Raw genomic sequence first — 17,156 nt, 5'->3', positions numbered from 1 at the left:
GTAAAATAATTACAAAGTCAATGCGCAGAGTGCACTTCCTCGTGTCTGTATTCGTCATGATTTAAAATACATCACTTGTCTTGTCAAACCGAATTGTTTTATTGGACATGCGCGCTGATCTTGTGCCTTGCACTGTAAAAAGTATCCGTAGAATTTACAGTGCTTTACCTGGGAGCTAGGGTGCCAGGTAAAGTGCCGTTAAGTACACCATTTTTTTTATAGTGATGGTTGGTCCAATGTATAGGATATAACTACAACGTAATATGGCCCATATTTATATATCCTTCTGGTGTAGCGGTGTTGTTTCATCAAACTTTAATTTTCCATAAGTAATAAGGCATTTTAAGATTACTCTGCAAGCTATGTCTCATGTTGATTATGCATAATAACAAATTTGACAACTAATTTTTGCTAGGGTCTACATTCAAACACAGAAAAATAACACACATTATATTGTTTACATCACTGGGGAGACATCTTTTGTTCTTTCTTTTGTTGCAGTAATTGACAATCTCCCTACAACTTTACACGAACTTCCTTGCAGAGCACTTCATGTCTTTAGAATTGATACCCTTTGTTTACCTTTACTGCTTTGTACTCGGTCTACATAAAGTAACGAATTACAACACACATTGTGACGTGCCTAAAGTTGTCCCTTCGGATGGGACGTAAAGCCGTTGGTCCCATGTGTTGTGTAACGCATGTAAAAGAACCCAGTGCACTTATCGAAAAGAAAAGGGGTTCGCCCCGGTGTTCCTGGTTGTGGTTGCTATATAATGCGCCGTAGCACCTTGTAAACCCTTATAAGGTGCTAAATAATTGGGTCTCGGAATTCATCACTGCAATTACCTATCTTTCTGAAAGTTTGTATATACTCAGCGCCTTGAGTACCTTGTTTGGTAGATACGTGCGCTATATATGACTTCGATATATAACATAAAGTCAATATAGGCCTTAGAATGGATACCTTTTGTTTCCCTTTACTGCTTTGTCTTTGGTCTACATACGGTAACGAACAAAATCTCACGTAGTAACTTGTCGTTAAAGACACTGGACACCTTTGGTATTTGTCAAAGACCAGTCTTCTCACTTGGTGTGTCTCAACGTATGCACAGAATAACAAAATAACCTGTAAACATTTGAACCGCACTGGCCCTCGACAAGTGAGATAATATCGAAAGAAAAAACACCCTTGTCACACGAAGTTGTGTGCTTTCACAGACGCTAGATTTTGAGACCTCAAAATTAAATTTTGAGATCTCGAAATCAAATGCAAATAATACTTAGTGGAAAATTACTTCTTTCTCGAAAACTACGTTACTTCAGAGGGAGCCGTTTCTCACAATGTTTTATACTATCAACAGCTCTCCATTGATCGTTACCAAGTAAGGTTTTATGGTAATTATTTTGAGTTATTACCAATATTGTACACGTTGTTTAAGACTTCTGAAACCTAAAAGTTGCAATAGTTCAATAGAACTTGAAAAGATTAGATAATACATCTCAAATAAATGTGTACTTTTACCTAAATAATTTGTTGAGAGTTTGTTTTGATACTGTCTTGTAGTCTTCATGTAGACCTACATCGGCAGTAGTTACTGAATAATATTCAATGCTATTTTAAGGCATTCATTCTTTTCGTCATAACCTTGCAAAGTAATCACCAGCTTCGCCTCGTGAAATGGAACAGTCCAAATTTTACCTTGCGATAATATTACTCCCATTCCACTCTGAGCCAATCAATAGTTGTTTTATATAACTGACATATAGATCCTTGTCATTTGATGTATTTTAAAAGGAGAACATTATGAAAAATCACACAAATTATTGGTTCGGAAAAATCAAAAATCATATAACGCCGCATAGCGGCAACAATGCGAATAAATAAATGTCTTGCGAATAAATTATACGCAATAATATGTGGAACATCCAACCGACTATGTACTAAGGAAAATTCCAAGGGTCGGTGTGTCAACTTTACACTAAAAGCTTTTTCATATTACACTGCCAACAGCTCGCAGAAAAACTGGAATGAAGTTAAGCACTGTGAACAGGGACAACGATTTAGCTTACAAATCTTAATGGTGCATGCGTATAATGCATGATACAAGTCTAATCTGAACGGTTCAAGAAACATCATCACACATTTTAGCATGGTCTGCAACTAAACCCAATAAAGAATGCTCAATGACGATCGCATGTATTCTTTGGTTTCAAGAGATTGTTTTACATCAAACTAATATCCGGAAAACAAAAACCAATTAAGGCTTTCCTGATGACGACATTGCCTTGCTAATAGTCGGGGCTTCGAGAACAGAGGATCAAACCACAAACTTAAGACAATGATCCCTCATAGTTAGCATGACAAAAATTTAAAAGTATAAATTCAATAATGACACTGAAGGACTACCGAGCCCCATGATATAACAAAAAATGTAAAACTGATGTTCCTGCAAGGAATACTCTTGGTCGTAGGTTCGAATCCCACTTTACGGTTGTTGATTTTTTTTCCACCTGTGCATTAATGGGTCAGTACCCAGTACCGAGTCAGTTCAGTGCTCATCAAACACCACCGGTGAAACAAATATTACAAATTGGACTGCGAACAATTCGTTTGGCATTTCCAAGGCTTTGACAACTATATAAAGACATACATGTTTCTATACATGGAATATAGGGCCAAATAACTAAGATCGTGTTTGCAACCTAAATGTTACATATTGAGAGAACCTAACCACCACGTCAGCACAACGTCTAGGTATAGCAACCTAAATATTACGAATTTCAAGAAAACCTAAATACTATCAGACTGACGTCTGATTAAAGTGAAGGTAAGGGACGGATGTACTGTTTGTAATGTGCTGTTTCTTGTGCTTTTTATGTGTGTGCATAAATTTACTTTCTATTGTACTTAATTTCAATTTTTATTGTAAAGCGCATTGGTCTATTTTGGAAATGCGCTATATAAATCTTTTTAATAATAATAATAATAATATGTAAACGTAGAATGAACGTTCTTAAGTGCGCAGTATAGGCTGAATCTGATAGGCATTAAACCACAAAATTAAGACAACGGTCCTTCATAATCAGCATGACAAAACGAACAAAAAGTCTAAGTTAAAAACGGACTACCAAGCCCCATAATATCAAAATGTAAAACTGATGTTCCTTCAAGGAAATTACTGTTGGTCATGGGTTTGAATCCCGTGTTCGAATCCGGCACAGTGTTGTCACAGGGTACTTTTAAGTTAAAACTATTCCATTGGGCGTAAGCCCAGTTCTTAAAATTATTGGCAATACAAACTTATGGTTGGAAGGTACAGCTGAAGCTTTTGTGTGTGTAAAACATTTTTAGCAATCATATCACTTCGAAATAATGTGGTTCTGGAAAAAGATATCCGTTTTATTGATTTTAAGAAACGTTTCAGTAAGAAACGTTTCTCAGATTGTGTATTCCATCGATGAATTATTCTTCCTGTGTAGACTAAACCGCTTCATTATATCTCACAAACTCTACCATTTTTAAAACGAAGTTTTGTTGTATACATGTACATTTATATAGAATTAAAACTCTGAACGGTTCCGAAAAAAACATACTAAATGTAATATTTAAATATTAAACTACAACGAAGCTTCAAGCCTGGCCATGTTATTTTTACGACATTACAAACTTCACAGTTAGCTTTGTAACTTGAACAAAGAGGGGGCTATACTAGTACGAAGGCAAGAAGCCTAGTGATAATAAATTGCCCAAGTAAGTACAGTTTCGTTATGCCTATACTGTATTTTTTAAAGCATCATGACGAGTGGAGTGTTGTTACCATATCAACAGCCACCACTACCACTGTTAATGATACCCGAATAATACTTGAGCCGCCTATGAGCAGATTGGTTTCATTCAAAGATAGTAAACACTAAAAATGTTTCAAAGATTTGACAGAATTCAATTTTAACCTGCAGGTTATCCATCCTCGCGAATCCCTACAACCTCATTTCTCACAAACCCCCTACTTTGCATTAATACATTTTTATACACAAATTGCATGCAGGCTAAACACCATTTTCACCATGAACATTAAGGACACATTATTTTATACGTGCCCCCCCCCCCCCCCTTGCCCAAAAGAAAACTATAACACTACCTTCACAGTCGCTGCATATGGGTGGGTCCGTTCCGCCATGGTGGGATGGAGTCCACTGTAACATGGATGAAAAACTTCCGACATGCTTGCCTTTCCTAATCCGGTCGGTTTTCCTTGTTTTCAGTTCGTTCTTTGGTCGCACAAGTACATGAATTTGTCCATGGCAGAGGGTCTAGTCATTCTTGTTTGGTCCAGTCGACAATAATTCCACATGAGCAAAAGATTGCGGCGTGGCTAATTATTATACGCGGCCTGTTTGAGTTTGTGTGAGTTTTACTGAAACGAGCATTTACTGCACGTCGTATGTTGTTGGGAGTCGTGTGACGTAAGCGTGGAATGTAACATTTTGGGGGAGGTGAGTGACGCGGGGAGCAGTGAATGGAAGGGTTATATAACTCTGTATTGTCACGGAATGTAGCGATACTTTCATCCAAACAGATGCTTTAAATACAAAACAAAATGAAGCATGATGTCTAACTTCAGACCAACATTGAATGGGAAATTTGGTGCTCCATATGCAAGATTAACCCCCCTTCAAATGTGCCTATATTGTGTTCTAGGAATGTTTTGAATTCTTGGTTTTTCACGGGGTTCATTACAAGAGGGGAAGAATGTGTTTAGCGTTAATAATTGGAGTCCCTCTGCCACATATCGGGCATGTGTGGAATAAATATCCTCATGTAAGTTGTGACCATTGCGTTCGTAACTTTATTAAAGGAACATTACAGAATTGGTAACTTATAAAAACACATCGTCTAATATCACAGATTAACATAAAACTTACATGGTCTAATGACTGATGATGATAGGTAGAAAACATCCCTTGAAATGTTTCTGTTGTGTCAGCAAAAAACAATTTTGTAAAGTTCCTTCAATTGTTTTATTTTACTTCGCATCCTATTGTTTCAATAAACTGTACAATTAACCTGTGAACATTTTTGCCAAAATTCGTTAGTTCTCAATGCGTTTTCTAGAAAACAACGACATTGAAGTAAGCAACGGCGAATTTAATCAATGGATGTACCATGTCCGATTTAGTGACAGAGTGTAAGACCCCCCCCCCCCCCCCCCCCCCGAAAAGAAAAGTTAATAGACATTCTTTTCATCTTGTTAAAAAAAAACTCTAAAAAAAATGACACAATGGGGGGGGGGGGGTACACCATCACCATCCGAGCATCAAGGGAGTTCCAGCAAAAATTGGGTTTAAAATTAAAGTACTTGTGGTGTACTTTTAACTTTTGATATATTTTGATTTTGAACAGATCTTTTATTAAAACAAAGGTGAATTAATCTCGCCATCTGGACTTGTGTCTCTGTAAAGTATTACTCCATGCATTACTCTCTGAATGTAAAAGAGTGAAAAACACTCTTTACATTTCGAGCTGTCCCTCATATATGGCCCTTCATAAAGAGTGGTGGTATATTTACTCTTTTAGAGGGGGTGTCACTCCAGGACTGCAAACTTCAATCTCAAATACCACTCGAAAAAGAGTTGTCTTTCATATGGCTCTTCAAAGAGTGCTGTTTCACTCTTTAAAAATAAGAGAGTACGTTAGCAAAAATTTCTTAATGACAGTCTGAATATAGGCCCACTATCAATATGAAATTCTTTCCCGACACTCGTTCAATAAACACACAGTAAATCCTTAATTTCTGGGCTTTACTCAAAGCGCTTTTTTATTGTCTCCAACTTTGGTGCTACTGACCCATTTTACAAAGGCATTAAACAGAATACACTATTGGTAGATTGTAATATTTAGGAAAGGTGCAACTCTTTACATTTATTTAGAAAAAAGTTACTACATTCATGTCCATACTATAGTAGGCTTAGTCCTCTTTTATTAACCCATGTTTACACAAAATGAGCTGTGGGTAAGTTGTTCTTCCTGTTATTTTAGGGTCTTTGCTTTGGTGCCTAACACAGAATAATCCTGCTAAGCAGTTACCAGCTAAAACACCATGTAGGGAACAGTTGCATGCGTCATTAGATTTTACTTGGTTACCCTATTCAACTGAGCAGAATTGTTTCGTGCTTATTGAATTTGAGTCCGTAAGTTTGTTGAAATTGACCACACAGCTAGCCCGTATACGACCATAATTCCCATTTTATGTTCCTGACTACAAATAGCTTGTGCAAATCTCGCGCGTTTTGAAACAGTGATGCCCTTTTGCGCGCGCGATTAAATTAATTCCCAAGCGAGACTTCAACATTTTCGTCTGATTCTCATTAAAGGCATGCACACTATTGTTAATTACTCAAAATAAGTGTGTTTTTTTTTAGTTCTTTTTCTCCTCACTCAAACAATAAAACAATTCAGGCATGAAGCCATTTATTATGCATCTGAAAGCACACAAAGTAATGCAAATAGGGTGTTTTTTCGTTCATTATTATCTTGTAAATTCGATGACTAATTGAGCCCAAATCTTTACAGCCCAAATCTTCTGTTATTTTTTTGCATATGTTGGGATACACCAAGTGAGAAAACTGGTCTTTAACAACCTGACGTGTCCAGTACCTTTAGCACAAAATGAAAATTATATACATTGTACCATACCAAATACCAATAGTGTACACAGTAAATTCTTACAAGCAAAACCTCGTGTACATAATTTTTTTTTTTTTACAATAGCAATACATCTTTATGTGCAACATTTATCATTATGATAGAAATTACTTTTTTTTTTCTTTCTTTTTACTTATACTTATTACTGTTGTGCAAAATGTGATAAAGATGTACATAACGCTTTTGCATCAGTCAATGATTTGATTTATTTACTAATTAAATACCAAGCTATGCTGCTTTTTCTTCTGTACATGTACAGGGGTTACAGTCACTGTTGACAAAAATGTCTCATGTGCGATCCAAATTTTAGACAGATATTGAAATGTTGGCATGTTCACCTTTTAGTAGCCCCTGGGGGTTCAGGGTTCACAGAACTCTTAGAAACATGTTCTCGGGCCAAGAGAAGTAGTTCAAAGAGTAGGAATTCTTAACTTGTGGACAAAAATAACAGCTGATTTTCCTCACAAGACTGGTTTGAAAAAGTCTGAATTCAGATAAAAATCTTAAATTTAACATCCCTGTGGGTAGGCAAGCAATGTGGGGGAGGAGAAATGCATGTCATGTAAGGGGTCATTACTCTGGTACTATATATCAATATCAAAAAGATAGTATAAAAGATAGACTAGTGGAATGGTATCTATAACTAAGGGTACATACAACATTGTTTAATAGAATGGTATTGGGAAGGCCTGATGGCGATTGCCTTGTTGCCCCCTCGTCATTGCCTAGGTGCCCTAGAAATGCTCCAGCAGAAATTTACAATTTTCTCATCGAGTGCTCTTCACAAAGGAGCCTTGGTGCCCTTGCTCTGTCAAACCCGAAGCATACAGGCATGGTTGGGGGTAAATTGGGGGAGGCTTGATAAAGTGTCAGTGGTAAACCTGACCCCACAAAGTTGTACATCACATAAGAATTCTTAATAGTAGGGAACAGTGGAGCGATTTAGCATGGAATGTATACATGGGGATTTAATGAAGCAGTTGGGTATAGAATTTTTGTTAACCTCTATGAGTGCTTGGTAAATCAACAATTAAAAAAATGAGTTAAGCATATTAATACTCACAATACATGGTTGAAATAAAGGCTGTCATATCATATTATATTATTCCATCAAAGGTTAGAGGAACTCCAATACCTTATGATATATAAAAACTACTTTCCTAAATATGCCAACATTGACTCATCATTGATTGATACATAAGCGTATAATTACAGTGCGAAAAAAAGATTAACTGTGCATTAATTAATTATTGCTACTCGATCATAAAGGCACTGATTGGCAATTCATTAATTAACAAGGTTTTAAATCGCATTCGATTACCTTGATAATAAAACAAAAAATTTAAAAAAAGGTAACCCGTCGGCTCTGCAGTCATTATCTACCAGTGTCCAAATTATGGCTCTGCTTACCGTCAAACTCTGCGCTTACGATAACTATACGCCTCTCTTAATATTTATGCATGAGGTGCTTCACAATGCTAACTCAAAACGAGGCGATGGGCGCAGCCACTGCAAGTGTTGGGGGATGTGCACCCATAGCCTCATTTTGGGTAAGAATTATGACGTCATGCATAATTGTTAAGAGAGGCGTATTCTTCGCTTACTTTGCAAGTGTCTAATTTCTGCACTAGATGTGTAAGCGTAGAATGCCTAGTAAACGAGGAGTACGCACGCACACACAAGCCAAAATTTCTTGCTAACCTGTGAAGTGCGCTTCACATAAGCGCAGATTTCCCTGCTTCTACAAGCACTGATAATTTGCTAACAATAGCCATGAAATTGGACCCAGTTCGTTGCATTTTCTTCTTTCATACTATAGCGTGAGTTTTATATTTGAACAATGTTTAGGAAACTGACAATATGCAGAGTCTCACTCAGTGACGCTCAAGGCGCTTTAACATAAAGTATTTCCTACAAGGTAGGTACATGTCTATGGGACTACTTTGAATTAATAGACCTAAACCATTAGTAAATGAACATTCCAGATTTATGACAGCAGAGCGTGGGTTACCATAATACAATATAATTAATTAAGATCAATCCATTAATTTATTAAAATCAACACATTACAAACAATTACTTCTCTCAATAAAGCAGCTACATGTACATCAGGTTTTGATCATCTGTTTTGCACTGTGATGTCACTTTGAATTTGAGAACCAGACAATGTGTGTATTTTGTTTTTTGCTCACAGCACAAAAAGCTGGATTCATATTATTGTTTTACAAGATCAATTTAACCCATAGAGTTAAATACTAAAACTAGAGGGGGCACTCTATAATACGCAAGCTGAATCCCTATGGGTCAATAACATGGGGTGTGTTCGATTAGCTTCCCTGGGTCGACCCTGCGGTGCTCACTCGGGTGAGCCCCTGACAAGAGCTAAACGAACGATCACTCACCGCTCACGTGGTGACGGGGCCTTCCTTAAAGTGACCCACTCCGCAAGCAGTGCACTAGGGGCTGACCCGGGTGAGCCCCTGGAATGACGTCAAAGCTATTTGAACGCACCGGGGGCAGACAGGGGTCGACCCAGGGAAGCTAAACGGACTCACCCATAGAGATGTCCACTTACAAAATGGTGGTTGTGTAAACTAGTGCATGACTTTGTGTTATACGATGGGTCATCACCATTTTCTCAATGGCCAACAATGCTTCTTGTTGGGTCGTTTCACTTAAAAGACCTTATCACAAATACTTGGTACGCATGCGTTAGGAGTGGAATGAGGTGCATGCTGGTCTAGCTAGCACTCAAGTTTGATCGCTAGCTAGACCAGCATGCTAGACCAGCATGCACCTAATTCAACAGTTAGTGCTTGTGCAATGGGTATTTGGGTCTCTGGTTTTTATATGTACGCCCTCTAGTTCTAAAATCAACCCCAACTCCATCGAGTGATATTATTAGCATTTTTCTTCGACTTCAAACAAAATCCAACACTATTCTCCAACTCCCAAACTGTTGGACTATGATACTGGAGTGTATATGCCTGATCTAATGTAAAGCATAATATTAAGTTGCGGTCCGCCTTGGTAAAAAGAATCAAGCAAAAACATGCAGTTAGACTTTGAAGGATTTCAATCCAACACCATTTACGGTACCTTAACACCCAAAGTTGGACTCTGATAATGGAGGTATGCCTGATCCTGTGATTGATTTACTAAGATCCTTCCTCAATCAAACAAAATCCAACATGGTATGGTACCTCAACACCCAAACTGTTGGACTCTGATGGAGTACATGCCTGATCTCATAATAACCACACAAAATAAAACAATAACTGTGGTTGGATTTTGAAGAGTTTGGGGCTTGATAGGGTTCAAATGTATTGAGAGAGGACTAAGTAACCTCTGAAGAATACTAACACGAAGTTTTTTTTAAAGCTAGCTAAATGTTACAGATATTACTTTGTTAATCCCAAAAGCTTGAACTGCATTTACAATAGTACAAATAGTTGATACAAATAAAGTCTTGTATGGTATACATGATCATATATACATCAAAGACATGTTGAATGAAATCAGATTTCTGTTTGTTTTTTTATTTTCTTAATAAACATTTGACTATTTACAATACTGTGCATAATTTTGGTATGTCATGTTGTTCGATTGCACTTATATGTTTACAAATCACAAAATGGCGGTTTTGAAGAATCTAAAACCCAAGATAAGGGTCAATAGAGGATTTGGTTTTAGTGTAAGAGGAAAAGTATACCTTTGGTTATCTTTCTTAGAACCAAGAGCAACAACAACATTTGGTTAGAAAGCCTATTGACCCATTTCACCTGACGTCATCAGCAGAAAAATCTTGAATGCGCCATACTGGTGGGCAATTTCACTGTGCGTTTTTATATTAAAGCCATTGGACCCTTTCGGTAAACAGTGTTGTCCAAGGCCCACACTTTGTGTACCACAACTTCGGTCATCGGAGTCGGGAGAAAACAACGGAAAAACCCACCCTTGTTTCCGCGCGTTTCGCCGTGTCATGACATGTGTTTGAAATAAATCCGTAATTCTCGTTAACGATAAATCCGTAATTCTCGTTAACGAGAATTTATATTGTTTTGCTGTTTTCTCAAAAAGTAAAGCATTTCATAGAATAATATTTCAAGAGAAGTCTTTCACCATTGCCTTCTGTAAACCCTGTAAGTTATTTGTAAATCTGTGAACTTTTTTATTTTTGTCTGAACCGAAAGGGTCCAATGGCTTTAAGTCAGTAGTGAAATGTTAAAATGGACTAAGACAATTTTTGGCTAATGGTATTTCTAAATTTAAATATATGGTTTGTGTATTTACATTCCGTGCAAAAAATATATACTTATGCAATTAAATAAATCCGCAAACACTGAACTTCTTGATCAAATAATCAATTTACAAAGTTTGTAGAAGTGTTTACACAAACTTCCTAATGTTGAAGTGCTCCAGTGAAGACTTCATACTATGATAGCTGACTTTCAAGAAAGAACTCAAAACCAATCTCTTCTAAACAGTTGTTTCACCTTCTGTTTATTTGTATGCTTCCAACATGTAAGCTTAGTTAGGGTTTGCGCCAGGGTCTGTGCCAGGAGTGTCACTTTATGACAGGCATGGCATTGCAAGTCTCCTTTATTGTTATTATTATTAATAATATTTCAAGAGTTTGAATTTGGAACCGAGTTCACAAGAGATTTTTTATTTTTTTTTTATTTTTGATTTTATGAGATTCTGATAATTTAAATAACACAGCTGTTTACAAATAAGCAAGTTTGTTGCTTGAAAGCTGTAAAGGTTTGCTGACTATCAGATAAGTTTGCTTCAAAAATGTTTTCAAAGACCATACCACAAACTATGAACGTTTACTTAGCACACATTTTCTTTAAATAAATCTAAAAGCAATGTCAACATGAAAGCATTAATACCACACACATTTGGTTTATATTTGCGCACCAGTATTTTACAATAACTTCTGATTTTTTATCCACATGAAACATTGTTGCAATGCAGTGTTTCAAAGTATTCTAGTTAACAGCTACAATATTATATGCAGTTTGAGGAAACCATGCCTTGTCCACTTAGTACTGTAAGATTCTTATTTAAAATTTCATTTGAAGGAACACGTTTCCTTGGATCAGTCGAGTTGGACTTTGAGAAAAGCGTTTGAAACCGTTTGTTATAAAATGTTTATTTCAGAAAGATAGTTTTAAAGTAGAATACAATGATCCACACAAATCTGCCTCGAAATTGCGTGGTTTGGGGTATAAATTGTTTAGCTTTAGCCATGTATGTGTGATACATATACTGAAATAAATGTTCTCTAGAGATTTAATTTGCTCAGTTGTGGCTGTGACTGGCCACACAAGAAAGGGTGAAGCTCAGTCTATAGATACAGTTGCCGATAGACGCCATCTTTGATTTTGTACAAGGGCAATGTCAAGCGGTCCGACTTGTCCAAGTCGCCAAGTACTTCAACCAAGGCTTCACAACCAATCATGCAAAACTACTGCATTCTGCACGCAGAGTGTTCCCATAATGCGTAGTTGTGCATTCCAAAAAATGACTTAAATCACTGCTAAAGATGGCTGAATTGACACTGCATGGCATCAAGCTGAAACTATCAATTGAGTATTATAAAGCCCTGTAGCTTTGCCCGTACTCTTTTGAAGGGTAAAAACAAGAGAAGAGTACTGCTTCAATTCAGAACTCCTTACGATGTACTTCCTTCCATCAAAGATGGCTCCAAATCACAAAACACTACTTCATGTGTTTCCTCAAATAAAAACCATACTTCTTAAAACAACAACTCTACTTAAATATATATATTATATTATTCAAGAAAAAATAAACAGTGCCCTATATGATTCTACTTATATGATATATTATTAATAGGGTAGATGGCCTTAGCTTTTTGATCCAAACCGGACCTTCTTTAGATATGATATACTATATAACTATTTTAAAACATCAAACCTGTGCATTAGAAACCATCCGTGTCGTCCGTTTGTGATGGGGAGACCTTGACTTTTCTTATTCCGCTCGTAAACATTGCTGGCTTGTGCGATTGCTAAACAAAAACCAAAATAAAAGTGTACCATTAGAATCATCAACATGAGAGTGAGTTCCAACCCTATTCATACAGACCTGATTAAGCAACAAAGTTTGTTTTGCAATTCTCTGCTAAGCAAAAACTAAGAAGGAAACCAGACAGGTTCATACAGATGCTAAATGCACAACAAAGTAGCTAAGCACAAAACAATTATTGCTTACAAGGTTACCAGCCAAAGTAACCTATCACACACACTGTTTTGGACTAGTGTCCTGCTAAGTTTTGCTTGAAAACTGGTACGCAAAAGTTTCTGCTTAAGTACATGTAGCCCCATTATATTGGACCCTGCAAGTATGGGCACTTGGCAATAATAACAAATGTCTACCATTGATGAACCTTTTATCATTATAAACTTCCAGAGACACTTTGTCCCCCCAAAAAACACAAAATGAAGAAAAAAATCAAGATTTTTTTAAATTCAAGATAATTTTGGTTGGTGCGCAGTTTTCAACAGCTTTGCAGCCTTTTCATTGGTTGATTTGGGTAATTTTGCCGTGCAGGTATGTCACATAGTATATGGACACTCTTCTGCCACTGCTGACACAGATGGCGTAACAACACAGCCATGCTAAATCCATTGCATGCATGCGTACAGACATTTTTGGCAAATGCCTTGTACATGTAGTTGTGCACATATATAGGCAGATGCACTAACTCAAATGCGTGTTGCCACCATCAGCCCCATAAAATCTTCCCTCATGTTGCCAACCTGGGCCCAATTTCACAGAGCTGCTAAACGACAGATTTTGTGCCTACTGCATGATTTCCATTTCAAAGTGTTGCTAGCCGTAAGCATACAAAAAGGCGTGCTAAAGCCGTGTCCCAAACGACGACTTTGGCTACAATGACAACTTCGGCTACAACTACAGCTAGATCAGCCTGTCTGCCTATTCTTTAACACTGGCAGACGCGCTGATCTAGCTGTAGCTGTAGCCAAAGTCGCAGTTTCAGACAGGGGTCTAACCTTCCGGTGATTACTGTATGAAAATGAATGACATAGAAATGCAAATCCTTGGTGAACCCAGAAGCCGGTGGCCTTATTTTGTCAAGCTGCTTTTTAAAACTCTTAGCAAATGTGTCTTATAATTTAAGCAGAAAGATTTGAAGTAATGATAGTGTGTTTCATAAGGTAAGCAAAACCATAAGGTAGCCAGCTTGCGAGTTCACCATGGGTTTTGCATTGTTACCTTACTCACTTGTTTTTACATTAAAGGCAGTGGACACTATTGGTAATTTCTCAAAATAATTATTAAAATAAAACCTTACTTGGTAACAAGTAATGGGGAGCAAACATTGTGAGAAACGGCTCCCTCTGAAGTAACGTAGTTTTCGAGAAAAGAAGTAATTTTCCACGAACTTGAGATTTCCAGACCTTAGAATTAGAATTTGAGGTCTCAAAATCAAGCATCTGAAAGCACACAACTTCGTGTGAAAAGGTTTTTTTTTTCTTCCATATATCTCGCAACTTCAACGACCAATTGAGTTCAAATTTTCACAAGTTTTTGATTTTGTGCATATGTTAAGATACACCAACTGAGAATACTGGTCCTTGGTAATTACCAATAGTGTCCAGTGTCTTTAAGCACTATTGTAGCAGCATTATGAAATTGAAATCACACACTAAGCTAATTGCAGAACATTTTGCATAATTATTTTCTTGCTTAGCAGGAAACCAGTCATGGCGGGTGCGTGTAATATGGTTTTTTAGCTGGTAACCTTGTTCTAGTCAGCAGAATTGTGCCAGCTAAGAAAATAGTCCCTTGTCAATGCTCAGTTTGACAATAGTCTAAAAATGCATGACACAAAAGAATAGCAAAAAAAACAAAAACGTTTAGCTGGGGTCGATTTCACAATCATCTTTAGATGAGTTGTCAACATTACCATTGAAAAATGTTGTGTAACATCACACTTTGCTTAGCAATTAAGATTGATACACAGTTAGTATCAATTTCTATGTGAAGGTCCCACGGTCGACGATTTCACAAAGAGAGTCATAACTTAGGACTAGTCCTGGGACTCTCTAGGAGTTATTAAAAACATATGGCAAGTCCTAACTCGTTCTAACTCGAGATAAGTCTAGTTTTAACTCTTCGTGAAGTCCACCCCTGGTCTCTCTATATGAAAGGAGCCACTATCAGATAACTCGATACTCAGACACTTCAACTCATAGTCGAGGACCCAAGTACATCCGGTCAAGTACTACTCAACTCCCTACTACTCGGAAGTACTCAATACTTAACAGAAAGTGTTTGACTACACCGCGGTGAAGTAGAAAACCCCTTCAAAATATTATTTGGGGTTTTTTTTCCCCCAAAAAATGTGTCACCCTGTACTGGTAAATAATCACAAAGTAGGAGACCATTCAAAGTTATCATCACTTGAACCGTACACTTCAGCATCCTTAAAGTTAATTTTCCAAAGAACTTTGTTTTTTTCTAGAGCTATTAAAACTTATTCCACCTGCGTAGGACTTCAATCATAAATCAAATCAAGAAGAAGACAAAAATTCCCAAACAAGAAATTAACAGACTTTTGGAACCAGAGTCAAAGAGAACTCATAAAGTTTGTCCCCTGACATCTTGAGTGGATTTCACTTTTCTGACATTATAATAAGGTTCTACTGAAAATGATGATAAGGCCGAGTAAAAAAATTAACATGTTTAGCGTCCGGGTTTCTCAAAAAAAGGAAGGAGGAGGGGCTTTTTATTTTTGTTTTTAAGATGGCCGGCATTCTTTTCAAAATGCCAAATATCCATTGTTTTTTTCTACTGCTCAAACACACAATACATAAATAAAGAAATAAATAAAGCAAAATAAAGAAAAAATTAAAAAGGAGGCAGCCTCTAAAAAGGAAGCGGGCAGGGACGCTAAACATGTTTCTTTTTTTACTCGGCCTTATTGTAAACCGCTTCCTAAACATCAACACAGCATCGACAACAAACAAGCAAAAGAAGCGTACTGACTTGTAAAGCGTAGAACTATAACTTTTTGACAAAGACAAATTCACTAATCCCTATTGTGCTATCCCTGACACATCCATTTGAAACCCCTCTCTACAAAACCCCAAACTTCCCTTCTCATGAGCCATGCAAAGATAGACCCCTTGGACCATATTCAGATTCAAAGAATGTCACCACATTACGGCTTTTTCTCTAGATTCTGGCAGTAGTTTGAAAATACTTCACGATAAATACCCAAACATTTCCCTAATGAGTCAAAGTTTAGGGTTTTGCTAAAGCCAGTCACATTTACTAATTGGATTTATGCAACAAGGCAGAAAAGATCCAGCTTAGCAAATGGCTTTCAGAATAATGTAATTTGTTTGACGATAGAATGCGCAAGTTTTGCATTTATTCAAACATTTCGGTCACTTTAACATTATGAAGGAAACAATTGTGCACTCAAGTGGGACCTAATGTTTGAATATTAGCATCATTTGCACAGTGTATCCTCACAATACACCCCTTGTATATGCCACCATGGCTTAAGTCAGACACAGACACATGTACCAGATACAATTGCCAACCAATCATGAGCCTTCTTTTGACCTCAATGAGGGTGCTGTGTGTAAGCTTGGGCCGTGTCCGAAACGGCGACTTCGGCTCCAGCTACTGCTAGCTCGCTCAGCGCATCTGCCTGTGTTGAAGAATAGGCAGACACATACGATCTAGCCGAAGCTTTAGCTGACGTCTTCGTTTGTGACACGCCCTTTTTAATACTGTGTCATATACAAGGGGTCCGGCCATCAGATTTAGCTTTCAAGCTGGTGCTGTAACAAACACAACTGCACCATGAAGAATTTGTTTTGGACTGCAGGAACCAGAGAGAAGCAAGTTGGGTAGGGAAATTATTTTGGGGCTCAGAGAGGCGTTGGTCAAAGAAGTTTTCATTTCTGTTTGTGATAGACCACTTAGAAAATTTACTGATATATTTCTATGTGAAATAACTCTTCTTTCTTGCTGTTGTTTTAAAAATGTTTTTTTTTTTTTCAATGAAGCTGTGATTTTGGTTAGTGATAGACCACTAAAAATCTACTGTCACCTTTCTGTGTGCATTAAATCTTCCTTCTTGCTTTTGTTTTAAAAAGTTTTTCTAGAGAAGGGGGGGATCGGAAGGGGATAAAGATAAACTATATTAATCTTATATATTTGTGGGTCGCAAGCCTCATAATAAATAGACATCCCTGTCCCCCGACCCCCACCTGTACCCGTCGCCCCATTGTGGATGTGCCAGAGATGAGATAAAGCGGAGAATAGAAGAAGCCATGTCTGAATTGGTCATGTTTGGCGATACGCTACATGGGCAGAAATAAAGTCGCCATGACTAATTCACAGTCATTTAAGCCACAGCCATTTAACAACCATTTCAGAC

The 17,156-nt window shown here is 37.3% G+C and overlaps 1 protein-coding gene across 3 annotated transcripts in view; it reads right to left on the bottom strand.

Annotated features, from left to right (window-relative positions):
- Positions 1 to 5,801: 5,801 nt before the first annotated feature.
- The window catches only part of LOC139940300 (uncharacterized), a 77,781-nt gene continuing 66,426 nt past the window's right edge, over positions 5,802 to 17,156 (bottom strand). For all 3 annotated transcript variants that reach the window (XM_071936493.1, XM_071936494.1, XM_071936495.1), the window contains one exon: positions 5,802 to 12,743. Coding sequence is in view for 1 of the 3 variants with exons in the window: in XM_071936494.1 (XP_071792595.1) it covers positions 12,657 to 12,743 (87 nt within the window). In the remaining 2 variants the exon portion in view is untranslated. The remainder of the gene's footprint in view (positions 12,744 to 17,156) is intronic.

The sequence above is a fragment of the Asterias amurensis genome, chromosome 8, assembly GCF_032118995.1.
Source record: "Asterias amurensis chromosome 8, ASM3211899v1".
Lineage (NCBI taxonomy): Eukaryota > Metazoa > Echinodermata > Asteroidea > Forcipulatida > Asteriidae > Asterias > Asterias amurensis.
The sequence above is the reverse complement of the archived record's forward strand: the minus strand, read 5'-3'. Positions and strand labels throughout refer to the sequence as shown.